The 26,530-nt window shown below is 40.2% G+C and overlaps 1 protein-coding gene and 1 non-coding gene across 2 annotated transcripts in view; one reads left to right on the plus strand and one right to left on the minus strand.

Moving 5' to 3' along the window:
- The window catches only part of ACOT9 (acyl-CoA thioesterase 9), a 32,322-nt gene that overhangs the window by 2,966 nt on the left and 2,826 nt on the right, over window positions 1-26,530 (plus strand). Inside the window, exons 2-9 of the mRNA XM_007534081.3 lie at window positions 2,479-2,576; window positions 2,723-2,768; window positions 6,828-6,998; window positions 7,234-7,271; window positions 13,988-14,071; window positions 15,795-15,898; window positions 21,854-21,927; window positions 24,549-24,616. Coding sequence (XP_007534143.1) covers window positions 2,479-2,576; window positions 2,723-2,768; window positions 6,828-6,998; window positions 7,234-7,271; window positions 13,988-14,071; window positions 15,795-15,898; window positions 21,854-21,927; window positions 24,549-24,616 — 683 coding nt within the window. The remainder of the gene's footprint in view (window positions 1-2,478; window positions 2,577-2,722; window positions 2,769-6,827; window positions 6,999-7,233; window positions 7,272-13,987; window positions 14,072-15,794; window positions 15,899-21,853; window positions 21,928-24,548; window positions 24,617-26,530) is intronic.
- Window positions 8,292-8,391, minus strand: LOC132536089 (small nucleolar RNA U13). Its single transcript, XR_009547768.1, has one exon. It is a non-coding gene; the product is annotated as a small nucleolar RNA U13 (small nucleolar RNA).

Consider the following 26,530-nt stretch of genomic DNA (forward strand, 5'->3'; position numbering starts at 1 on the left):
GCCCCACCCTACTAGGGAAAGAGAGAGGAAGACTGGGAGTATGGATCGACCAGTCAATGCCCATGTTCAGTGGGGAAGCAATTACAGAAGCCAGACCTTCCACCTTCTGCGTCCTACAATGATCTTGGGTCCATACTCCCAGAGGGATAAAGAATTGGAAAGCTATCAGGGGAGGGGATGGGATACGGAGAGCTGGTGGTGGGAATTGTGTGGCATTGTACCTTTCTTATCCTATGTTTTTTTTAAATGTCTCCTTTTTTAAATAAATAAAAAAAATTACTTAAATGGAAGAGAAATACACAGAGAAAAATAATAGAGACACCCCAGAGCACTGCTGGGGTGGTGGGGATTGAACCTGGGACCTCAGAGCCTCAGGAATGAAGGTCTTTTGCAGAACCATTATTCTGTCTCCCCAGCCCTTGTTCACCCCCTTTGATGACTTCTGTGATTCCTTAGGGAAGCCATGGAGAAGTTGGACTGCTTGATCTTTTTTTATTGGAAAGTTTCAAGTATGAAATCCCAGGGCTTCATTATACTTTCTACTAAAGGGGGTTGGGCGGTGGTGCACAGGGTTAAGTGCACATAGTACAAAGTGCAACGACCTGCACAAGGACTCTGGTTTGAATCCTCGGCTCCCCACTTGCAGGGGGGTGGCTTCACAAGTGGTGAAGCAGGTCTGCAGGTGTCTTTCCCCTTCTTTATCTTCCTCTCTTTTCTCAGTTTCTCTCTGTTCTATGAAAAAAAAATTGAAAACATAAATGGCCGCAGAAACCATGGATTCATAGTGTAGATACTGAGCCCCAGTGAAAACCCTGGAGGCAAAAGAAAAAAATTCTCCTAAAGGCCTAGGGTTTTTGCTATCAGTAAAACTCCTACAGGTGGGGGCCGGGTGGTAGCGCATCAGGTTAAGCGCACATGGTGTGAAGGGCAAGGACCCACTTAAAAGGATCGCTGTTTGAGCCCCTAGCTCCCCACCTGCAGGGGGTTGCTTCGCAAGCAGTGAAGCAGGTCTTCAGGTATCTTTCTCTCTTCTTTGTCTTCCCCTCCTCTCTGTCCTATCCAACAACCACAACAGCAATAACAATAAAAAGGACAACAAAAAAATGGGGAAAATGGCCTCTAGGAGCAGTGAATTCATAGTGTAGGCATCGAACCCCAGCAATAACTCTGGAGGCAAAAAACAAAACAAAAAGCAAACAAACAACAAAAACAAAAAAACTCCTTTGGGCTTGTTAGCTCTGGTAGCATCAGAACTGGGCTCTATTCAATATGCTTGTTGGTTGACATGGTAAACAACTGCTCAATTTATTTGAACCTCATTTTTTTTGTTCAGGAGATTGAATCAAATTTTTAATAGATTTATCATTGATTTACAGTAGTATAAAAATTTAAGGATATGTATTCACACACACACATATATAGGACTCTTCATACCCATGATTCTGAATTTTTAATAAAAGAGGGATATGAAGAGGACGGAGTGGTTTGTGAACCCTCTCAAATAGTATATATCATTTTGTGTCTTGATTAAAATGTATTTCTCTTCCCCACAAGAGAGGTCACAGTTTTCATCACATCATTAGTATTGGAATTCCAAATTGTAATGAAAAATTATCACAAACTGAGTATTATGTTCACAATTTTATAGAAATTGATCATACTGATGATTGATTAGTATAATAAGCAGTCTTAAGAATCATTCAGATTACTCCTTTGTTGTGGTACAGAGATATGTTTCCAATTTTCTTAAGGAATCATGCAGAGAAAGAGCAGAGCTACAAGATCACAATTTACTTCCAAATAAGTTGACTCATGTTTGACTCATTCTGGACTTTTTTTGTTAATGTTGTAAATTTTATTCTGGACTTAAGAAGTCAATAAAATAGAGTAAGCTTAAATCTGTTAATATGGTTGATACCTTTATTTTGTAGATAGTTGTCTACTTATTATCTGTTCTCAGAAATATTACTCTGGTTAGATAAATGATTTATGGAGTAGCTTCATATACAAATATACATATACTTGAAAAGCAAGTCATAACTCTATAAGATGACATATACTGAAGATGTGAGATGGTCAAATGCTGTGAGAGGAGACAGATCTTTGGGGTTGCCAGTAAAGAAGTCACGGAACTGGGAGTTGGGTGGTAGTGCAGCGGGTTAAGCGCAGGCGGCACAAAGCACAGGGATTGGCGTAAGGATCCCGGTTCGAGCCCCTTGCTTCCCACCTGCAGGGGAGTCGCTTCACAGGCAGTGAAGCAGGTCTGCAGGTGTCTATCTTTCTCTCCCTCTCTCTGTCTTCCCCTCCTCTTTCCATTTCTCTCTGTCTAATCCAACAATGACAACATCAGTAACAACAATAATAATTACAACAATAAAAAACAAGGGCAACAAAAAAAGGAATAAATAAATATTAAAAAAAATCTTTTTTAAAAAAGTCATGGAACCTACTCTAAGTGTATTTTATCTTTTTTTGTAGGCTTTGTAGCCCAGACAGGGGGTTACTTACTCCTGGTCGAAGATTCCTTCAAGGATTTCGCAGTTCGGGTAAAGAGAGCGTGTTCCACGTTCATGAAGGCAAGTTTGAGTGTTTACCTTTTTAGACTCGTGGTGAAAAATCCTTGTTTTGTTTGAAAGCACATAAATATATGAGCTCATTGCCATAATTTGGTTCTTACATTTCTTTATATTCTTACAGAATGACCTTTTTATTTTTGTTTCAGTTCGAGATAAGCTGCGAGAGATAGTAGGAGTGTCTACAGACTGGAGGTATGTATCCTGTGTTCATTCTTTCACAAAGTGAAAGTGGTGTATTAGACTGAATTAGGGTCACACTGATGGTCTCATTGTTAGGGGTAGGAGGGACTCTATTCAAAATGGTAGAGGTTTTATTTTATTTTATTGCCTCCAGGGTTATTGCTGGGGCTCAGTGCCTGCACCACAAATCCACTGCTCCTGAAGGCTATTTTCCCCCTTTTGTTGCCCTTGTTATTTAAGATTGTTGTGGTTATTATCATTGTTGTTGTTATTGATGCCATTGTTATTGGATAGGACAGAGAGAAATGGAGAGAGGAGGAGAGAGATATAGACACCTGCAGACCTGCTTCACCACTTGTGAGGCAACCCCCCTACAGGTGGGGAACTGGGGGCTTGAACCAGGATCCTTAAGCCAGTCCTTGAGCTTTGTACAATGTGCTCTTAACCCATTGCATTACTGCCTGACCCCCTTATTTTATTTTTTTGATGGGGAAAAGAGCAACAGTTGAGTATATTCATATTCATCAGTTGATGTATTGGAATGAAATAATGTCATCTACACCTGCTCACGTTTTTCAGAGTGCACTCAGGTATATTACCTCACTGATTCTCAGTAAAACTTGGGGCATATTTATGGCATAATTTCTATTCCTTTTTTTTTTTTTTTTTTTACATATGATGCGATGGAAACTCAGGAACGAACAGTGAATGATTAGGTATTCAGAGTTTGAGACTTGAACATTCTCTTAGTTTTTCTGTTTTATGCAGTCTGACTCCTTTATCGGCTGTCACTGCATGATTAACTAGCTGTCTCATACAATCTTCTTTCAGTATTTTCCTGCTGTAAAATAGGCTAATATTCTTGGTGCACAGAATTTTGAGGGTGAAATATAAAACAAGAGCCTGAATGATCAGTAGATGTAACAATAAGCAATTTGTATAGAAATTATTTATTGACTTTTAAAAATTTTTTTATGGTGTCTGGCCTCTATTCTACCACTCCCAGGACAATTTCTTTTTCATTTTAAATTCAAATAGACAGGAACAAAGGGAGAGACATCATGGCACTGTTCTTCATCTATAGAGCCTTGTGCCTTGGTGCTCCCGTGTGGTGCTGGGGCTGTAAACTTGGAGCTTCATAAGGGGCATACCATACTGGATAAGCTATTTTATTTTTTTAACTTTATCTATGAAGAAACTTGCAATATGTAATATTTCAAATCAACATGTACCCCTTAAACTTACACAATGTTATCTGTTGACTGTATGATAAAAATAATTTTTTTTTTTGGGAGTCGGGCTGTAGCGCAGCGGGTTAAGCGCAGGTGGCGCAAAGCACAAGGACCGGCATAAGGATCCCGGTTCGAACCCCGGCTCCCCACCTGCAGGAGCGTCGCTTCACAGGCGGTGAAGCAGGTCTGCAGGTGTCTGTCTTTCTCTCCTCCTCTCTGTCTTCCCCTCCTCTCTCCATTTCTCTCTGTCCTATCCAACAACGACGACAACAACAATAATAACTACAACAATAAAAAAAATAATAATTTTTTTTAAAATTCGTTTACTGAAAAGTAGAAAGAATGTATACCTGTGTGCGTTTGGGTTTGATACTAACATATTTCCAGAGTAGATGATAAAAATATATTGGCCCAAGGGCTGGATGATAGTTCACCTGGTAGGGCACATGACTTACCATGTGTGAGGCCCTAGTTTTGAGTCCTAGTGCCACATGGGAGCACCATGGATGGCACTGAAGCAGCTTCATGGATGGTGGAGCAGTGTTTTGTTGTTTTTCCTTTCTCTGACTCTTCTCTCTGTGAAACAGTAAATTAAGAAGATTGACTTAGGGAAGGTCACTAAGAGGTGAGAAGCCCTGGTTTTCCATTAAATCTGTATATATAGACTGAACCAGCCAACCAGCTCTTCCTTCCTTCCTCCTCCTCTCCCTCCTTTCTTTTTTTTTTGCCACCAGGGTTATCACTGGGGTTTGCTGTCTCCACAATTATTTCACCACTGCCATCTTCCCTTTTACTGTTTTTTCTTTTGATGAAGGTGAGAGACAAGAGAGGTAGAGAGAGAAGAGAGATACCTGTAGCACTGTTCTACCCCTCATGAAGCTTCCCCTCTGCAGGTTAAACTGGAGGCTTAAACCTGGGTCCTCATGCGTGGTAGTGTGTGTACTGCTGGTGTGCTATCACCTTGCCCCTAGGCTGAACCATTTATAAATAAGTTATAGTTGCAACGAGACAGCAAGCATATTTCTCCCATAAATATATTCTCATTTGTAATGTGATCAGCAGTTGTATGGCTTCGACAAAAAATGCATTCTATTACATATTGAAGCTTTCAGTAATTCTCTAATAAAATATTATGCATCCCTAGTCCCGATTCCTTAACTGTTCCCCAAATATCCCTTATTGACATTAAAAATGTAAAAATACAATAAAGGACTGCAAATTGCATTTGATAGTTGTGACTCCCTAATCTAGAACAAGGACAAATAAATCTCTCATTTTTCTCCTCCCATAAGCATGACTTAAAAGAAGTCTAGGTGGCTGGGCAGTAGCGCAGCTGGTTAAACGCACGTGACACAAAGTGTAAGGACCAGCGTAAGGATCCTGGTTTGAACCCCTGGCTCCCTGCCTGCAGGGGAGTCACTTCACAATTGATGAAGCAGGTCTGCAGGTGTCTATCTTTCTCTCCCCTTCTCTGTCTTCCTCTCTTCTCTCCATTTCTCTATGTCCTATCCAACGACAACATCAATACAACAACAATAATAACTACAACAATAAAACAACAAGGGCAACAAAAGGGAAAATAAATAAATATTTAAAAAGTTAAAAGAAGTCTAATAATTTATTTGTCAAATAGAATGTTGCACATTCTATTAATCTGGTGGCTTTTAACTTGTTCCTCTAGTCCCCATATTTCTTGTAGACTAAATATTTTTGGCCTAATACTTCATGAATGAAGCTTAGAAATGTTTCTTTTTAAAAAAATATTTAGGGGCCAGACAGTAACACATCTGGTTGAGTGCACACATTACAGTGTGTAAGGACCCAGGTTTAAGATCCTGATCCTACCTGCAGAGGGACAGCTTCATGAGTGATGAAGGTTGCAGGTGTCTCTCTGTCTCTTTCCCTATTTTCCCCATCCTTCTCAATTTCCCTGTCTCTGTAAAATAATAAATAAAAAATAAAGACCTTAAAATTAATTTAAAATATTTAATTTATTTTTCAAGAGAGAGACAGAGAGGTCAGACCACCATTCAGGCATATGCAGTGCTAAGGATTGAGCCTTAGGACCCCAGACATGCAGTCCTCTACCTCTGAACTTTCTCTTGACCTCAAGATATTTATTTAAGATTTATTATTTTTATTTCATAAGAGGCTGTGTGTGTATGTGTGTGTGTGTGTGTGTGTGTGTGTGTGTGTGAGAGAGAGAGAGATGAAAAAAGAGGGTGAGAAGCCAGAGTACTGCTCTAACATATGTAATGCAGGGGTTTAGACTGGGAGCTCCAGGCCTGCAGGTCCTGTGCTCTCCCAGCTTGAGATATTCCCCTACCACTCAAGAATTTTTTTTAGAGAGAAAGAGACCACAGCACCAGAGCTTCCTTCAGCGTTGTAAGGGCTGAGCTAGAACCTAGGTTGCACACTAAGTTTTGCCAACTCTCAGCATTTTTTTTCAAAGAGGAATGTGTTTTTAATAAATATTTTATTTATGTATATATTTATTTTGGATAGTGACAGGCATTGAGAGGGAATTGGGAAGTAGAAAGAGAGACAGAGAGAGACCTCTGTGGCACTGCTTCACTACTCATGAAGCTTTCCTCCGGTGGGGGCCAGCGGCTTTTGATTCCAGATCCTTTTGCACTGTAACATGTACACTATATTGGGTGAGCCACCACCCAGCCCCTAAGACTTCTCAATGAATTATTTTTTGTGCAAAAAAAATGTCATGACTTTTCTGACAACCCGATAGTTCCAGATCTTCTCTTTCATCTTTCGATGGTGTCTGACTAGCCTGTATGTCAGTAGAATTTTGGAATAACATGAAACATGTATCTTTTCTTCTCAGAGAACACATGAAAGCAATGGATGAAAGAAAATTGCTGCATACTTTTTTGGCTGGGTCACAGAAAGAGTTGCCACCAAGGAGAATGAAAGACAGTTATATTGAAGTTCTTTTGCCCTTGGGCAGTCAGCCTGAATTACGAGAAAAGTATTTGACTGTTCAAAACACTGTAAGGTAATATAGAACTGTTTTTGTTTGTTGTATGTTTTTATTTCTTCTCTTTGCTACAACTTGAGATATAGTCTACATACCATGCCATTCATCTTTTTAAAATGTAATTCTATGATTCATAGTATATTCAGAGAGCTTTGCAAGCTGTCGTTAGACTTTTTTCACCACCCAGAGTGTGTTATTTCTTTTAAAAAAGAGATTACAATGACTTTTGTTTAATGTTTTCTGTATTTTACAGATTTGGCAGAATTCTAGAGGATCTTGACAGCTTAGGAGGTACTGTTATTAATTTTAGTGTTTCTAAATAGATATTCATATAATAGTTATCCATTTAAACCTTTGAGTAGAAAGGACCTTTTCATTTACTTATTTTTTAAAAAATTTGATGGTCTTTATTTATTGCATAGAAACAGCCAGAAATTAAGAGGAAGGGGGAGAGAAACACCTGCAGCCCTGCTTCATCGCTGTGAAGCTTTCCCCCTGTAGGTGGGGACCGGGGGCTTGAACCTGGGTCCTTGTGCATTGTAACATATGCACTTAACCAGATGTGCCACCACCTGGCCCCTGTTTACTTATTTTTTTTCAAGTCATTTTTTTTTTATTTGTGATTAATAGTGGTTTACCAGGTTGTAAGACTATAGTGTATAGTTTCATACCACACCTATCACCAGAATTCTGTGCTCCCACTCTCCCAACAATAATCATCATAGTTTTCAGAGAGTCTTGGAGATGGTTTGTTTTCTTCTAGGTTCTTTCTTTCTTACCCTTTTCCCTCCTTTCTTCCCAAACCCCCCTCCCTCCTCCCTTCCTTCCTTTTCTCCTTCCTACAAGTTCATGCATTTCAGTTCTACAGATTCCACGAGTCAAACCATCCAGTAGTTGTCTTTCACCTCTACGTATTCTCACTTTATTGCTACCAGGGTTATAGCTGGAGCTTGCACTACAAATGTGCCATTCCTGGTGGCCACTTTTTCCTTTTCTTTTTTAGATGACAGGACAGAGAAATTGAGAGGGGAGGGCGAGATAGAAAGGGAGAAAGATAGACACCTGCAGATCTGCTTCATTGCTCATGAAGCATCACTCCTGCAGGTGGGTAGCAGGGGTTCGAACCCAGGTCCTTGCTCATGGTAATGTACACTCAACCCGTTGCACCACCATCCAGCCTCCACCTCTTATTTTGATAAGCATAATCACTTCCAGTTTCATCCATTTTGTTCTCAAGATACAATATCATCATTTTTTATTGCAGAGTAGTATTCCATGGAATATATATCCCATAACTACTAATTTTTTAAACAATAGATGGGTAATATGCTAGCATCATAACAAGGCTTAAGGGTGACACGTTACACAACCATGTGAAAAACCAGTAATCACTTCTGAACTACAAAAGAACTCCATATCTTCTTTATTTAGTCATCTGTTGAAGGTCATTTAGGATACTTCCACTCTTTGGAAAGGACTTTTTTATTCTTTAATTTGCATAGATGAAAATATCCTAGAGGAACAGAAAAACAAGGATGTTTACTACCTCTGAATTGTCATACTTACTTTCCCACATTAAAACTTATTTTTATTTTTAAATTTTTAAATTTTATTTATTTATTGGATAGAAACAGCCTGAAATTGAGAGAGGAAGGGGTGACAGAAAGAGAGGGAGACAGAGAGACACTTGGAACACTGCTTCACCACTCATGAAGCCTTCCCCCTACAGGTGAGGACCATAAAACTTATTTTTAAACAGAATGGGGAAGATAGAATAATGGTGCACTCTCATGCTTGAGGCTCTGAGGTCCCAGATTCAGTCCCCCATACCACCATAAGCCAGAGATAATCAGTGCTCTGGTTAAAAAAATTTCTTAAAAAATTGTATCCCCCTAAAATGTAAATGATGATGATGATTTTGCCTCCAGGGTTATCACTGGGGCTCAGTGCCTACATTGTGACTCCATTGCTTCTGGAGACCAGTCTTCCCATTTTGTTGGCCCTGTTGTTGTTGTTATTACTGTTGTTGTTGCTGGATAGAACAGAGAGAAATAGAGGAGGAAAGACATCTGATGACCTCCTTCACCACTTGAGCTGGGGGCTCAAACTGGGATTCTTAAGCTGATCCTTGTGCTTTATGCCATGTGTGCTTAGCCCACTGTGCTACCACCTGGCCCCTGTAGACTATTACTTAACAGAGCTATAATCCTGTTAATACTTAAATAACTTTTGCTAGGGAGATAGCATAGTGGTTCCGCACAAAGACTTTCATGTTTGAGACTCCTAGATCCTAGTTTCAGTTCCCATCCTCAACTTAAGCCAGAGTTGAGCAGTGCCTTGCTGAAAAAAAACATAAAAAATTACTTATTTTTATGTGTGGGAGAGACATAGAGGTACCTGAGCATTGCTACAGCATATGGTGGTGCTGAGAAATGAATCTGGGGTCTTGGGTATGAAAGTCCTGTGCTGTAATGCTGAGCCATCTTCACAGCTCTTTAAAAAGTCTTAAATTTAGTGAATAAGAAAATAGCTCAACTGAAAGAGCCAAGGTATTGCGTTCTTGAGGCTCCTGGTTTGATTCCCGGTGTCACACATGCACTATGGTATTCTGACTTCTCTTGCCTCCTGCTCTCTCTCTCTCTCATGAATCTTTATAGGACTTAAATAATAAAGTATTTTAAACGTTTTTTTAAATTATCACCAGGGTTTTTGCTGGTGCTTGGTCCTGGCACAATGAATCCACTATTCTCAATGGCCATTAAAAAAAAATCATTCTATTTTATTTGATAGGACAAAGATAAATTGAGAGGGTAGGGGAAGACAGAGGGAGTATGAGAGAAAGGTAGACACTTGGGGCCAGGTGGTGGTGCATCTGGTTAAGTACTCACATTACAGTGCACGAGGATCCAGGTTCAAGCCCCTGGCCCCCACCTACAGGGGGAAAGCTTTACAAGTGGTGAAGCAGGGCTGCAGGTGTATCTCTCTCTCTCTCCATCTCTTCCTCCCATCTCAATTTCTCTCTGTCTCTATACAATAATAAAGAAAATATATATATAAAAGACACCTTCAGCCCTGCTTCACCACTCATAAAGCTTCCCCCCTGCAGGTGGGGAGCAGGGGCTTAATCTGGGTCATTCTGCATGGTGACATGGGTTTAACAGGGTGCGCTATCACCTGGCCCCCATATTTTTTAAAAGTTTTAAATTTTTCCAGTGGAGAGGATGGGATACGGAACTTTGGTGGTGGGAATTGTATGGAATTGTACTCCTTTTATCCCATGATCTTGTTGAACATTATTAAGTCTATAAAAATAAAAAGGTTTAGGGAGTCGGGCTATAGTGCAGCGGGTTAAGCGCAGGTGGCGCAAAGCACAAGGACCGGCATAAGGATCCCGGTTCAAACCCTGGCTCCCCACCTGCAGGGGAGTCGCTTCACAGGCGATGAAGCAGCTCTGCAGGTGTCTGTCTTTCTCTCCTCCTCTCTGTCTTCCCCTCCTCTCTCCATTTCTCTCTGTCCTATCCAACAACAACAACAATAATAACCACAACAATAAAAAACAACAAGGGCAACAAAAGGGAATAAATAAATAAAATAAATAAAATGAAATAAAATAAAATATAAATAAATAAATAAAAAGGTTTAAATTTATATTAAAATTACAGATACAATGTAAGGATTTGCTCTTCTCTGAATGATGAAAGGATATATAGCAGTCATGATGCACACTAGTGCTCACTATTTTCATGTGTATTTCCTACAAATAAGGACATTTTCCTAAATAACTATAATACATCAAAATCAGGAAATCAGCACTGGTATTATTAGGCGGTCTAATCTTCAGATCCCCTTCAAATTTTGCCTCTGCTCTTTTTTTTTCTCCTATGTAGTCTTAACCTATTGTATTTTTATTTTGAATATTTTATTTGTAAAATGGAGATATTGACAAGACCATAGGATAAGAGGAGTACAATTCCACACAATTTCCACCACCAGAGCCCCGTATCCCATCCCCCTCCTTGAAAGCTTTCCTATTCTTTATCCCTCTGGGAGTATGGACCCAGGATCATTATGGGGTGCAGAAGGTCTGGCTTCAGTAACTGCTTCCCTGCTGAATATGGGTGTTGGCAAGTCAATCCATACTCCCAGCCTGTCTCTCTCTTTCCCTAGTGGGGCAGGGCTCTGGGGAGGTAGGGCTCCAGGACATTTTGGTGGGGTTGTCTACCCAGGGAAGTCAGGTTGGCATCATGATAGCATCTGGAACCTGGTAGCTGAAAAAGAGTTAAGATATAAAGCAGAACAAATTGTTGACTAATCATGAACCTAATAATAATATTATTGTTATTTTTAAATATTTTATTTATTAGTGAGAAAGATAGGAGGAGACAGAGAAAGAAACAGACATCACTCTGGTACGTGTGCTGCCAGGGATTGAACTCAGGACCTCATGCTTGAGAGTCCAGTGCTTTATCCACTGCACCATCTCCTGGACCATGAACCTAATATTTTTATTTATCCATTATTGGATAGAGAGAGAGAAATTGAGAGGAGGAGATAGAGAGGGAGAGAGACACCTGCAGCTCTGCTTCACCACTCGTGAAGTTTTCCCTCTGCAGGAGAGAGACACCTGCAGCTCTGCTTCACCACTCGTGAAGTTTTCCCTCTGCAGGTGGGGGCCAGGTCTTGAACCTGGGTCCTTGTGCATTGTAATAGATATGCTTAATCAGGTGCGCCACCGCCTGGCCTTAGAAAGTCATTTTTCTATGCAAAAATGCATCATGTATTTCCCAACAACCCAGCACTTCCTTATGATTAGATTCAGGATATGCATCTCTGGGAGAAACATCTCAGAAGAGAGTCACTTTGGAGTGACTGAGGGAAGTGTAATAGGAAGTAGGTAAGGAGGGTATCTAAGTCTAAGTAGAAACTATTTCATTAAGAACTTTATGGTGTTTTTTTATATCTTTCTGTTTGCTTGCTGCATATATAAAAAAGAGAGAGAGAGAGACGGAAGGATACCACAACTCTGAAACTTCTCCAGTGTAGTAGGGACTGGGCTTGCCTAGATACTTAAAGTTGTATTGGGGTTAGAGAGATATCTCACCAGGTGGGGTGCCTATATTACCACACATGTGACCCAGGTTTGAGCCCTGGCACTATATTGGAGATTGTATGGTAACTGAGGAAGCTTCAGTACTGTGGTGACTCCCCCGCCCCGGCCCCCCCGTCTTGAACTTAATGAAAAAGTGGCCCAGAACATTGAAATCATGCATGTACAAAGCCCTGATTCCACAAAAAAATTTGTTTATATACTTTATAAGAGAGAGACCACAGCACTGCTCCATCATGTGCAGTACCAGGGATCCAACCCAAAGCTTCATGCATGCAAGAATTTGCTCTACCTTCTGAACTGCCTCTGCAGTCATTGCTGTCCTTACCTCCCAGGTCACCTGGTTAAAAGTATGAATTTGCGGGAGTTTGGCGGTATCTCAGTGGGCGGTAGCGCTGTGAACTTTTTGGATGGGTATGATTGAGTCTTTAGGATATATCCCTAGGAGAGGAATTACTGGGTCATAAAGAAGGACCATTTCTCTGCATCCCTGTAGATCTGAGCTCACATTCTGTGGTCATGAGTAGGAACGTTTCAAGCTGCTCCAATTTCAGAACCCATCTTCCTCAGGTGGAAGATAGAGTATGTTGTCCAGCCTCCCTTCGGAGGATGGCACATTCTCTACCGTTGTTGATCCACATTGAGGGCAAGGTCTGATGGGGCCCACACAGGGGTCTATTGTGTTGTTCCTGATAGAAATGACCAGTAACAGGAGTCGGGCGGTAGTGCAGTGCTTTAAGCACATGTGGCGCAAAGTGCAAGGACTGGCATAAGGATCCCAGTTCGAGCCCCCGGCTCCCCACCTGCAGGGAAGTCGCTTCACAAGCAGTGAAGAAAGATGTCTTTCTCCCCCGCCCCCGTCTTCCCCTCCTCTCTCGATTTCTCTCTGTCCTATCCAACAACAATGACATCAATAACAACAATAACTACAACAATAAAACAATAAGGGCAACAAAAGGGAATAAATAAAATATTTAAAAATAATTTAAAACTTTGAATTTTCAAAGAAAAGAAAGAAAATTCAAATTTGCTATTTATTTTTATTTGATTGGGCAGAGAGGAGTTGAAAGAGTAAGGGGAGATAGACACCTGCAACACTACTTCACCATTCTTGAAGTGTCCCACCTGCAGGTGGGGAGTATGTGCTCTGTTGAGTGAATTATCACTGAACTGCCATAAATGCTTTTTTAAAAAGTCATTTATTGAGTGTACCCTTGTCCTGAGGGTTGATGATACCAATTTGAATGAGTCATGGGTAAGACTACTACACACAGAAGGATAAAAAGGTGTCCTTTTTAAAAAATTGTGCTGGGGATTGGACAAAGGTTCTCATACATGAAAGGCATATACTCTGCTTACTCCTGAGCTACTTTGTTTGTCCACAAGTATAATATTTTGAATGAATTTGTATTTATAAGGTGCATAGAACTATGCATGACACATATAAAGGCTTGTTAAAATAAGGAAACTATACAGATAACTATAGAATTGTATGGGGTTGAGGGAAGGAGGGCTAACTGACAAAGTAATTACTTTTTGATTAGAAAAAACAAGGAAAGCAACTGAGTCTTGTGATTCATTTCTCTTTTCTGTTACAACTGTGTTGGCATTTTTTAGCCATTGAATCTCTGTGTAGTGATGACAAGGCTTGACCTGGCCTTCGTGATTTAGCTTCTTCATCAAATCTAAAATAGCGGAGGCAGTTAGATTAGAGGATTTCTAAATCTCTACCATGTATAAATCTTTAGTCTTAGGATCATCTCACTTATAGAATATAGGAGTGGGGATGAGTTCTCAAAAGGAGGAGTAATGCTTTCTGTGTATTTCAGGGAGTTAGCTTGTTAATGTAGAGAAATAGGTTTGACTTTCCTTTATTTGGTTGCCTTTTATTTTCCTACAGTTCTTATTTGCTACAAGCACAACAAAATTCAGTCAGCTAAGATGTCTCCTCTATCAATAGTTACAGCTCTGGTGGACAAGATTGGTAAGCCATGCTATTCTCTATGTATATATATATTTTTAGTGTTTGTTAGATATTATTGATGCTAGAGTTAGTAGTCTTTTATGGAGATTTACGTATATGTGTGTGTGTGAAAATTTCTAAAGTACTAAGTGTGAAGATATATGATAATTATCTTTGGGTGGAAGGATTGTTCATGCTTCAGTTTTATTTTTTATTTTCTTTGTACTGTGTCTAATCTTGCTAAAAAACTACTTCATTTTTAATTTTCAGTATTTATTTACTTATTATTGGATAGAAACAGAAAAATAGAGAGGGAGAGAGAGACAGAGAGATACCTGCAACACTGCTTCACCACTTGTGAAGCTTTCCCCCTCCAGTTGGGGACCAGGGGCTTGAACCTGGGTCCTTGCACACCGTAATGTGTGCCACCATCTGGCCCCTCTCCAACCTTTTTATATTGGTTGTAAAGCAACATTTCCAAAATTTCCAAATTGCTTAGAACCTGGCTAGGAGAGGGGGTACAAGTAGGGGTGGTAGGGAGTATCATATTTCCAAATGTTAATATTTATATAGTGCATGCCTTTTTCCCAGTACTAAATAAAATGCAGTTATATCATCTCATTTCATTCTCATAAAGAACTTATGAGGCAAATACTGTTCTCTATATTTTTAATAATAATTTTTAGTAGTGATTTAATAATGATTGACAAGATTGTGGTAAAAGAAGGGTACAATTCCATATAATTCCCACCACCAGAGTTCCATATCCCCTGCCTTCATTGGAAGTTTCCCTATTTTTTATCCCTCTGGGAGTATGAACCAAAGATCTTTATGGGGTGCAGAAGGTAGAAAGTCTGGCTTCTGCATGTAATTGCTTCCCCACTGGACATGGGTATTGGCAGGTCGATCCATATCCCCAGCCTATTTCTGTCTTTCCCTAGTGGGGTAGTGCTATGGGGAGGTGGGGTTCCAGGATACATTGGTGAAGTTGTTTACCCAGGGAAGTCACATTGGTGTCATGGTAGCATCTGCAACTTGGTGGCTGAAAAGCATTAAGATATAAAACAGAACAGTTTGTTTAATTATCAGGAACCTCCTCCTAAAGGTAAAAGTATAACATGAAATTTGGGGTTCTCATGTTGGAAGGAGCTAGGAAGTCTTATTTTAGGGACATTACAAGGGGCCCATGACTTTACTAATTTTTGACTGAGCCTAACAGCTAACATGCAGGTGGGCTATGAGTTTTGACTGGGAAAATAGTGTCAGAGTTGAGAATAGGACGAGAAAGCTGGATAAGGGCAGAGAGAAGCCACCAAATATGGGAAAATTATATAAATACCATTAACTGTAAACCCCATCGATCTGACTTAGGGCCCATGTATTTAGCACAGGATCCTGTGTATCCTCTGCATCCCTGTTGGTCTGAACTCACATTTCATGGTCATAGCTAGGAACATTCTAGGCTGCACTTATTTCAGGACCTATCTTCCTCTAGTGGCAGAGTTGACCCAGCCTCCCTCCATAAGGTAGGGCAATTTCTACCACTGTTGTTCTTGTGAGGACAATGTCCTGTAGAGGCCCACAAGAAGCAAAACTCCATATATTTCTTTTATATTCCAAAAGTTTTTTTTTCTTGAAGACATAGAAATGTGAAATTTGCCAAAATTCCAAAATAAAATTGTCCATTTATTGTACAGGAAATTTTTGGTATGACTCAGATTCAGATTGATTTTCTGTTTTGCAGACATGTGCAAGAAGAGCTTAAGCCCAGAACAGGACATCAAGTTTAGTGGCCATGTTAGCTGGACTGGGAAGACATCCATGGAAGTAAAGATGCAGATGTTTCAGGTATGTATAAACCCAGAGATTACCTGCTTGTTCAGTAGACCCAACTAGTCTTAGTGAAAGAAAAACTTCACCATGTAAAGAAAAACTATGTATCCATAGACAAGTATATAGCGTAATACTTACAGAAATGCCAACCATTGAAAAATCATATATTAAATCAGTTTAAAAATTTAACAGGAAAAAAAAAATTTAACAGGAAAGTTGATGTTATATAGATAGATGGTATCCTCCTCCTGAACAAAGACTCACCCATGTTTAGATTTTGTTTTTCACTTTCATGTCATATACAGCTCCATGTTACCATGTTTATTTTTCCTTTTTGCCCTGGATAATTTCTCAAATGGCTGAATTATGTTAGTCATGAATGGGGTTGGTCACTATATTAGTTACTTAGGGGTGTTGTAATAAAGTACCATGAACCAGAGGGCCTAAACAAAAGAAAGTAACTGACAAGAAGTCCAAAATCAAGGTCTTGCTAAGGTGGGGAACCTTAGCCAGTTGCCAGGGTCCTGAGATTAGATGTCACCCAGGGTGAGGGGAAGTAACCACAGCCAGTTGCCATACAGTTGATCAGAAGAGGTCAGGTGGGAACACACATGATAATCTCTAGCTAGGGCAGTGTCAAGTGTGTACCCCTGTCTCAAGCTTGAAGAACTATTTATTGGTAAAAATTATGCATTATATAACATTGTTCAGACAAAACAACAGGTAGTTCTACATTACAAAGACAAAGATCAGAATTCAGTACTAAGGGAGAAAACATCAGGATAAGAGTGCTTAAAACTGTCATTATTGGGGCCAGGTGTTGGTGCACCGGGTTAAGGGCTTATAGCACTATGCTGAAGAACCCGTGCAAAGATCCTGGTTTGAGCCTCTGGCTCCCCACCTGCAGGGGGTCACTTCACAAGCAATGAAGCATGTCATCAGGTGCCTCTCTCCTTCTCTAGCTCCCCATCCTCTCTCAACTTCTCTCTGTCCTAGCCAATAAAATGGAAAAATAAGTCTGCCAGGAGCAGTGGATTTGTAGTGCAAGCACTGAGCCCTAGCAATAACCCTGGAGGCAAAAAAAGGGGGTGGGTTGGGCAGTAGTGCCGCAGCTTAAGTGCACATGGCGCAAAGCACAAGGACCAGTGTAAGGCTCTGGGTTCGAGCCCCTGGATCCCTACCTGCAGGGGAGTCACTTCACAGGCAGTGAAGCAAATCTTCAGGTGTCTATCTTTCCCCCTCTATGTCTTCCCCTCCACTCTCAATTTCTCTCTGTCCTATCCAACAACGAATGATGTCAATATCAACAACAACAACAATAACCATAACAAGGCTACAACAACAAGGGCAACAAAAGGGGGAGAAAAAAGGCATCCAGGAGCAGTGGATTCATGGTACAGGTACTGAGCCCCAGCAATAACCCTGGAGGCAAAAAAAAAAAACCAAAAAAACCCTGTCATTATCCAAATGTCATTATGTCAAGTGCATTCTTTTGATGCCATAAGTTACTGAGTTTATTCTAGTTATCTCCTGCATAATATCCAGACCATTCAGGCATCAGTCAGATAACAGATTTACTTGGGTGATTACTGTGGCAATCCAACCCTGTCTGTGGGAAGAGATCTCTGAAATATCCAGACTTCACCTTAGAGCAGGATTTTGTGGTAATGGACAGAGCCTGAAATACAGGCCTCATGGTATATTAGGCAAAGGAATGTCCCTTATAGACAAATAACAAGCAAAACATATTTTGCGAGCATAAGGCAAAGTTATAATTCCATAAGAATTTTAATAAGTATCAGGAAGTCTGAGCTGAGAAAACGTCTTTGTCACCATGTTCTCTCTGAAACCTGTAGGGGAGAATTCATACTTGCTTCATCCTGGATTCTAGTAGTTTACTGGCTGTCCCTGGTATTCCTTGACTTATAGCTGTTGCACTTCAATTTTTGTCTCCATTGTCACATAGCATTTTCCTCTAGTTTGCCAGCCTGTTTCTTTTTTTAAATGAGAACATCTGTCATACTGGGTTAGAGACTCATCCTATTTTACTATGCTTTCATCTTAACTGATTATATCTGCTGTGACCCTGTTTCCAAATGTCATATTCACAGGTACCGAGAGTGGGGATTTCAGTATATCGTTGTGTGGGAGGACACTATTCAACTTATTAATATTAACTTAGGCTATCACAGCAGCTAAAAATAGCCCTTCTAATGGGCAAAACCCAAAATAGCTACTATAAGGAAATGAAGAAAATGGACAAAAAGTATCTTAAAGAGATAATAAAACACAAAAATCAAATAGTTGAGAGTATTTCCAAGATTTCCTTGTGAGCACTTATTTAAGGATGACTTAATCAAAGTAAGGAAGTAAAAGACAATTACCAGATGGCTTTATTTAAAGCAAACTATATATAGTGTAAAATTATATCCCCAGGGACCAAGCAGTGGCGCACCTGGTTGAGCTCACATACCACTGTGCAAGGACCCAGGCTCTAGCCCCTGCTCCCCACCTATAGGGGGGAATGTTTCACGAGCAGAAAAGCAGGTTTGCAGGTCTTTTCCCCCCTTTCTAAATCTCCCTCACTCCTCATTTTCTCTCTGCTTTATATAATAAAATTGAAAAAAGGGGGGGGCAAGGGCCTCTGAAAGTGGTGGATTTGTAGTGCTTAGCACTGAGCTACAGTGATAACCCTGGTGGCAATTAAAAAAAGGAAAAAAATTAAATTATTGTAAACCATGTTTAAACTAGTAAAAACAATGACATTAAGTTGTTCCAGGGTATTCAGTAGGCCAGTTATTCAGATACACTTTTTCTGTTAAAGAATTATGATGTATTTCACCTTTAGAAAAAAGTCTGAAGCTTCAGTAAGAATAGCAACTTAAATAATTAGCATCATTTGTTAGCATAGTTTATCATCCCTCCCCCCCTTTTCCTTTTATTTGTTAGGCTAGAGAGAAATTGAGAGGGAATGGGGAGGTAGAGAGGGAGAGAGTAAGAGAAACCTCCAGCACTGCTTCGCTGCTCGTGAAACTTCCCCCTAGAGGTGGAGCCCCAGGGCTTGAACCCAGATCCTTGTTCATGGTAATGTGTTTAATTGGCTGTGCCTCCACCTAGTCCCTATTCTTTTTTTTTTTTTTAATTTTATTAGTGATTTAATATTGATTTAAAAAATTACAAGATAACAAGTACAACTCTTCACCGTTCCACCAGCAGAGTTCTTGTATCCCCATTTCTTCCATTGTAAGCTATTCTCCTAAGGTTGCAGATACGGGTTAACTGTTATTTCTATAACTATATATCTATATTTGTATATATTTGTCCTTTATTTCCATGTGGTTCTCATCATCTCTTCCTTTCTAAGTCAGTGTTAACTGCTTCCGCTGGTCCTGTCCATGCTGCTCCCGTGTGGTTTTGTGGCTCAAACCAGGGGCCTTGCTCATGATGAGGTGTGCTCTGCTGGGTGAGCTAGCTCCTGGCCTCCCATGAAATAAAAAAAAATTGGTAGCCTATAATTCAAAGTATTAGAGACATTGAGAACTCAAGTGCTCAGTTTCTTTTTGAAGAACGTAGCTGTGAATATGCTTTTCCTTTCCTATGTAGCATTTCCCCAGACCTTGCAAATTCATCACACAGCAACATTTTAGAGTTTTTTTCTTCCCAGGTAGCCCTGTGTTTCAAACTCTCAATTCCTCTGCTGTGCATACCATAACTATCTTTTGTTATTATCTTTATTTATTGACTAGAGACAGGTATCAGGAGGGGAGAGGGAGATGGAGAAGAAGAGAGAGGCAGAATTATACCTGCAGCTCTACTTCACCGCTTGCAAAGCTTTCCCCCTTCAGGTGGGGATTGAGGGCTTGTACCTGGGTTCTCGTGCATTGTAACATGTGCACTCAACCAGGTGTGCTACTACCCAAGCCCCTCATAACTGTCTTTTAATCTGCCTACCTCTAGTCTTAGAACTTTTATACATTGTTATCAGGTGGATCTTCCAACGTCAATCTAAGTCGAATTATTCACTTTAATAAACATTTGGAGACCATTATTTGTGGTTTAGAGTCAAAATTCCTTTGACTAATTGAAATTCAAGGTCTGTTTCATTCTTGTAGTATATGTTCTATAATGCTTACTAATTTTCTCATTCATTCATTGACTTCATTGTTCTGCTTTCTGCCACTCTTTTTGATGTATATGGGATAAAAGTGAGAGTGAAAAGAATCTTTGTTCTCAAGGAACTCCAAGTATATTGGGGAGGCAGCTGCATAAATGAATGATTATGATATAGTACATTAAATGTTATGAAGCATTTCTCAGCAGGGAAACTAATGCCATTGTATGTGGGAAATTTTTTTTTTGTTCTTCAGAACTGTCCTTTGCATTTTGAAGCCTTGAAATCTCTGATCCCTCCAGCTGCCATTAGTCATGTCCTTCAAGTTAGATGGTACCCAAACCCACACCTACACCTTTTCAAATGTCCCCTAAGCGGTGGTATCCACCTCTGTCACCTTGAGAGCTACTGTCAGGAGAGGACTTGGATCTCTTACGTGACCAAACAAAGGTAGTAATTAGTGCTGCCTTGGGAATAGCGATGTCTTGAGGAATATAGGCAGGAGGATGGCATCAGACAAAGGCATGGAGAGAGGAAAAGAGTTAGGTCCAGGGACATTCCAGAACCTCCAAGCTGTTTGCTGTGCTACAGAAAAGCACATGTTTGAGGAGAAGTATTTGAACAATTAAGAACCAGAACTCTTCTCTGGGGACTTTATAGAAAGTGCTAATGGATTGGCTAGATGCTTGGAGAAAGTCAGGGGTGATAGGACCTAACTCAGTAGTGGTGAGGACTCTTGGTAAGGTTTCTTGAGGAGGGAGCCAAATATACCCATGGGTTATCTGACTTTCCTGGAAGTATGGATTTGTAGGAGTTAAAGAAATATCTCACCATTGTTCCGCTTATCTGAGAGGGAAGGAGAAAAAGGAAGGACACTCGGAAGTAGTAGTAGGTGTAGGTATGGACTTAGAAAAGGAAGTGAAGGCAGGGTTGTAGAAGCGAATAAAAAAAAGCATATATATATATAGTCAGCTCATATATGTGACCTTGGGAGAACTGTTGCAGTTTCCACTGAAGGTATATGGGGATATAGAACTCTGGTGGTGGGGATAGTGTGGAATTATACTCCTATTTTATAATTTTTAAATAATAAAAAAAGAAATGCCTTAAATCTCAGAAGCCTGTGCATCATAGGTATTTAGCTTAGTCTATGGGATTTTCACTCTTCTTGGGAATCTCTGTGATCAGTGAGTAAAACAAACATTTGCTGGTAGTAGCATACTGAAATTCCCTGAAAAATCTTTGAGAGTAGCAGGTCTGCCTGGCTATGCCTGTTGTTGTGGGCAAAAGTAGGTCAGAAGAAAACTAGAGTTCTGCACAGTATAGGACGGTTAAATTATAGTAGTACAGGAAGTCCCTCTGTACCCTTGCCTTTTGGTTCCAGTCATGCACAGGTCCAAAGTCACATAGTTCAGTGCTTCAAAACGGGACAGTCCTGCAGAACAAAGAATTCTGTAGTTTTGTGCCCACCTTCTTCCCCTTCCCCTCCTCTACTCCCCTCCCCTCCCCTCTTCTTTCCCCTCCCCTCCCCATCTCCTTCTAGAGAGTGAAAAAGTCCATAGCACAGATATTCTGTAAAGGTTGTGTACATGGTAAAGCAGCACACTATCCGAGTGAGCTCTTTTGCTAGACCATCCAGTCAGCACTTCTGACTCTGGTGCATTGTTGAGGTCGTTTTAAAAACTTTGGGTTAGACCACTCAGAACGCCTGGCTCAGGGTAGCTAATGCAACAGGTAGTGGTTAAACATATACTTCTCTAATTTCAGGATTTCCCAAAGCATGCAAGGTATTAGAACTATAGGAGGGTTTCTAGTAAATGCATTTCTTATACCTGCATTTTCTTTCCTTTGTTCTTCAGTTACTTGACGGTGAATTTTCACGTGTTTTGGAAGCAACATTTGTAATGGTGGCCCGTGATTCTGAAAATAAAGGGTAATTGCTATATTTTCCTAATTTTTATTTTGAAAATCTTTACTTTGTTTACTTTTTTACTATTTTTTTGTTTACTTTTTATTACTTTACATTTTTTTACTTTACTTTTTTATTTTAGTATTTTAAATTTTTTCATATATTTAACAGGACAGAGAGAAATTGAGAGGGGAGGGGAAGATAGGGAGAGAGACAACTGCAGACTTGCTTCACCACCAGAGGCTTAAACCCAGATCCTTGTGCATGGAAATATGTGCACTCAACAGATTGTGTTTCCCCCTGCCCCTTCATACTTTTGCCTTAATTGAAATATGAAGAGAGAGAGATACCATAGCACTGCTCCACAATCCATGGAGTTTCCTCCGGTGCTGGTGCTTACATGTAGTGCTGGGGCTCAAACCTAGGGCTTTGCATTGGTAAGGTATGTGTTTACCAGGTGAGCTGTATCCCAGCCCCTGCCACATCTTTTTATTTATTATTATTTCTGGTACTTCATACCTGTGTGACACCACTGCTCTGTATGGACTCTTTTTTATTATTATTAGGGATATACGTGTGTGTGTGTGTGTGTGTGTGTGTGTAATGGAAATTTAAGATATATATTAGAGGGGGAGGGGGAGATACTACTGAATGTTACGTGATGTTTCCAGGTTGGTGCCATAGAAATAAACCCCAGCCCTTGGTTTGATACAGTGTACTCTACTCAGCAAGCTATCTTCTGGTGCCAGAGATTTTGTTTCAAAATATTTTGAGAAAATAATATACTTTTTTTCTTTATTGGGGGCTTAATGGATTGTAGTACAATTTTTGACACATGGACAATAATTCTCATTTCCCGATAATAGGTGTCTGCAAAATGCCCTCACCCCCAACTTAGATTCTTATACTTTTAAAAACATGAAGTAGGGCTCCTGTGGTGTTCCCATGTGGTGTTGGGGTTTAAACCCAGGGCTTTTGCATATAGTAAAATGTGCACTCTACCAGAAAAGCTATCTCCATTTCTTGTAACCCTTCCCCTCTTTTTATTTCTTATATCTTTTGGCTGATTTGTTAAATCCAGGATGAGCTATCTCCTGAATAGACTTTTCTTTAAACCTGGCACATAGGAATAACCTCAGAGCCTCACACATATGCAATACTTCTGAGTGATTTCTGGGCCTAATTTTTAAAATTTAGAGAAAAAGAAGACAGGAGAAGAGAGGCAGGAGAGACCAATATAGCACTGATTCACTCCTAATGGAACTCCTCCCCCTGTGTGTGGCACTCCCATCTGGTGCTGGACTTAATCCAGAGCCTCATGCACACTGTGGTGCACTCTACTGGGTGGTGACAACATTTTTAATGCACTACTGGGCAATGAACCCAGGGTCTGGCTAATCCTGGCCCATATCTGTTGGGTTGCTGGAAAAGTCATGACTTTTTTTTTCTTTAATTTTTTTTTTAAAGTACAGTCACCTCAGTGTTGTATTTTATTTTATTTATTTATTCCCTTTTGTTGCCCTTGTTGTTTTATTGTGGTAGTTATCATTGCTGTTTTTGTTGTTGGATATGACAGAGAGAAATTGAGAGAGGAGGGGAAGACAGAGGGGGAGAGAAAGATAGACACCTGCAGACCTGCTTCACCGCTTGTGAAGCAACTCCCCTGCAGGTGGGGAGTCGGGGCTCGAACCAGGATCCTTATGCCGGTGCTTGTGCTTTGCGCCACCTGCGCTTAACCTGCTGCGTTACAGCCTGACTCCCGACTTTTTTTTTTCTATGCAAAAATGCATCATGACTTTTCTTTACAACCCAATAGGATTTTTTTTTTTTTTTTTAAGATTCTGTGTCCTTGGAGAGAGGAAAGAGGGAGAGATTAAGCATTCCCACCATCCATGGACTTCTGTCTCTCCCTTCCCATGTTGTCCATGGTGCTTCCATGTGTTTCTAGGGATCAAATCCAGGGCTCCTTGTATGGTAAGGTCTGCACTTTGCCTGCTGAGCTGCCTTTTGAACCCGAGGCACTGACATTTTAAAGTACAACAAATAGCTAATACTTAGAAGATGTCTCTGAAGATGACAAGTCGGTGGAGGGTATGGTGTGCCAACTCGTATCATGGGCAGATAGGAAACTACACCTTCGACAATAGCAATTTTCATCATCATTTCTTCTGATAAAGTGAATTAAAAAGGAGAGCTTACATGAGTAAAAGAGAGTGTCTCTGAAGAAAGAAAATCAGGGATGAGTAGAGAAAAAGTAGGGAAGACTACTGTTTTTCACTGCTTGTCTAATAGTATTATTTGATTTTTCCCTAACTACATATATATTTCTTTAGTTAGAAATTAAAAAGAAAAGTGCAAACAGTTTTGAATGTCTAGGTCAATTTGTAGAATGCTTTGTTTTAGACTGTTCCCATATGATTAGAAATAGTTGAAACATTTTGACAAATGGCAGTGTCCTTTTTATAATGTGAACTTTTCAGTTCATATTATAACTCTGTAAATAAAAGCCTTCCCTAATTGTCCTAGATTTCTTGATAATAGTATTATCCAAAACAGTGTAGACTCTAAATCTGGAGGGTATTTGTTCATTTTGCATTCTCATTTGGTAATCGCATGTCTTAAAATGTATATTTTTTTCTCTTTAGGCCTGCATTTGTAAATCCGGTCATCCCTGAAAACCTAGAAGAAGAAGAGCTCTTTAAACAAGGAGAATGTATATTGCTTTTTATATAGTAAAATGCACTCTTTATGCTATGCCAGGGAATGAACCTAGGGCCTTAGGCATGTGTGATGCCACTACTGGGTAACTTACCTGGTTCAGTTTTTTCATTCTTTTTATTTTAAAGGGAAATAGAACATAGAGGGAGAAATAGAAGAGTGACCATAGCACTGCTCCGCCATCTATGGAGCTCCTTTGTTCTCTCCATGTTTCTGCCCTATCATTCTGGGGCTTGAACCCAGGATCTCTCATTTGGTAAGGTGCATACTTTACCACTTTACCAGGTGGGCTATCTTCTAGCCCAGTAATGAGATGAATTTTTAAAAGCATTGCCAAGGGGGGTGCCAGGTGGTAGCACACCAGGTTAAACACACATAATGTGAAGTACAAGGACAGCTGCAAGGACCCAGTTTGAACCCCTGGCTCCCCACCTACAGGGGACTTGCTTTGCAAGCAGCGGAGTAGGTCTATAGGTGTCTATCTTTTTATCCCTCTTTTTGTCTTCCCTTCCTCTCAGTTTCTCTCTGGCCTATCCAATAACAACAAAAACAACAACAAAAATGGAAAAAGGCTTTACCACTCGTGAGGCTTCCCCCCTACAGGTGGGGACTGGGGGCTTGAACCCTGGTCCTTGTGCACTGTAATGTGTAAGCTTAACCAGGCGCACCACCACCTGGCCCCCAAGGATAATTTTTTTGAATTTTTGTTATTAATGACTTAATATTGATTTACAAAATCATGAGATAATGGGTGTAATTCCATACTGTTCCCACCATCAGAGTTCTGTGTCCCCATTCCTTCCATTGGGAACTGTAGTAGTTATCCCAAGGTCACAGATATGGGTTGACTATTATATATATATATATATTCATTTTTTTCTATGGTCCTGCCTTATCTTCCTTTCTTTTTTTAAATTTATTTTATTTCATTTTATTTGCCTCCAGGGTTATTGCTGGGGCTCGGTGCCTATGCTACGAACCCACTGCTCCTGGAGGCCATTTTCCCCATTTTGTTGCCCTTGTTGTTACCCTTGTTGTCATTATTATTATTGTCATTTCTGTTGCTGTTGCTGGATAGGACAGAGAGAAATCAAGAGATGAGGAGAGATGGGGGGGGAGAGAAAGACAGACACCAGCAGACCTGCTTCACCGCCTGAGAAGCGACCCTCCCTGCAGGTGGGGAGCCGGGGGCTCGAACTAGGATCCTTATGCCGACCCTGCACTTTGAGCCATGTGCGCTTAACCATCACCCGACCCCCCTTATCTTCCTAAGTCACACCTACACCTATTACTACTTCAAGTGTCCTTCCTTTTTTCCTCTTCTCTCTCAGGGCCCTGATGGAATTGAGATTCGGAGCACTTTGGTCATCTTCCCCTAACATTTCCCAAAGAGTATTTTTAAAAACACTGGTATTAACTACTCATATCAGTCAAGTGTTTCACTCATGCCAAGAATTTGTTGAAAGTGAAAATAATCTTTTTTGTGTGGTTTGTTTTCTGCAGTTCATACTTGAAGTAGTTTTATAATGCTGGGAGAGTAACAGTGTTAGTGCACAGGACTTGTTGCTGGGTTTGATCGCCAGCAACATCATGAGCCAGAGCTGAGCTGTGCGCTGGTAAAAAAAAATAAATAACAATAACAATAAATAAAATACACAATTTACTGACCAGGCAATACTTATTACCTCAATGAAAGAATTACTGGTTGTAGTATTAGACCAGTATAATTATACATGGTCTCACAATAAGCTAATGACATTTTTATCTGAAAGCACATCACTGTATATTTCTGTAGCCTCAGCAGCCTTCTCTGAGATACATGTATAATTTCCAGTAGACTTTTGACATTTTTAACTACTGCCTTTGTAGTGACCAAGGTATTTCAGGTTAGGAATCCCAGTGTTATTGG

The sequence above is a fragment of the Erinaceus europaeus genome, chromosome X (genome assembly GCF_950295315.1).
Source record: "Erinaceus europaeus chromosome X, mEriEur2.1, whole genome shotgun sequence".
Lineage (NCBI taxonomy): Eukaryota > Metazoa > Chordata > Mammalia > Eulipotyphla > Erinaceidae > Erinaceus > Erinaceus europaeus.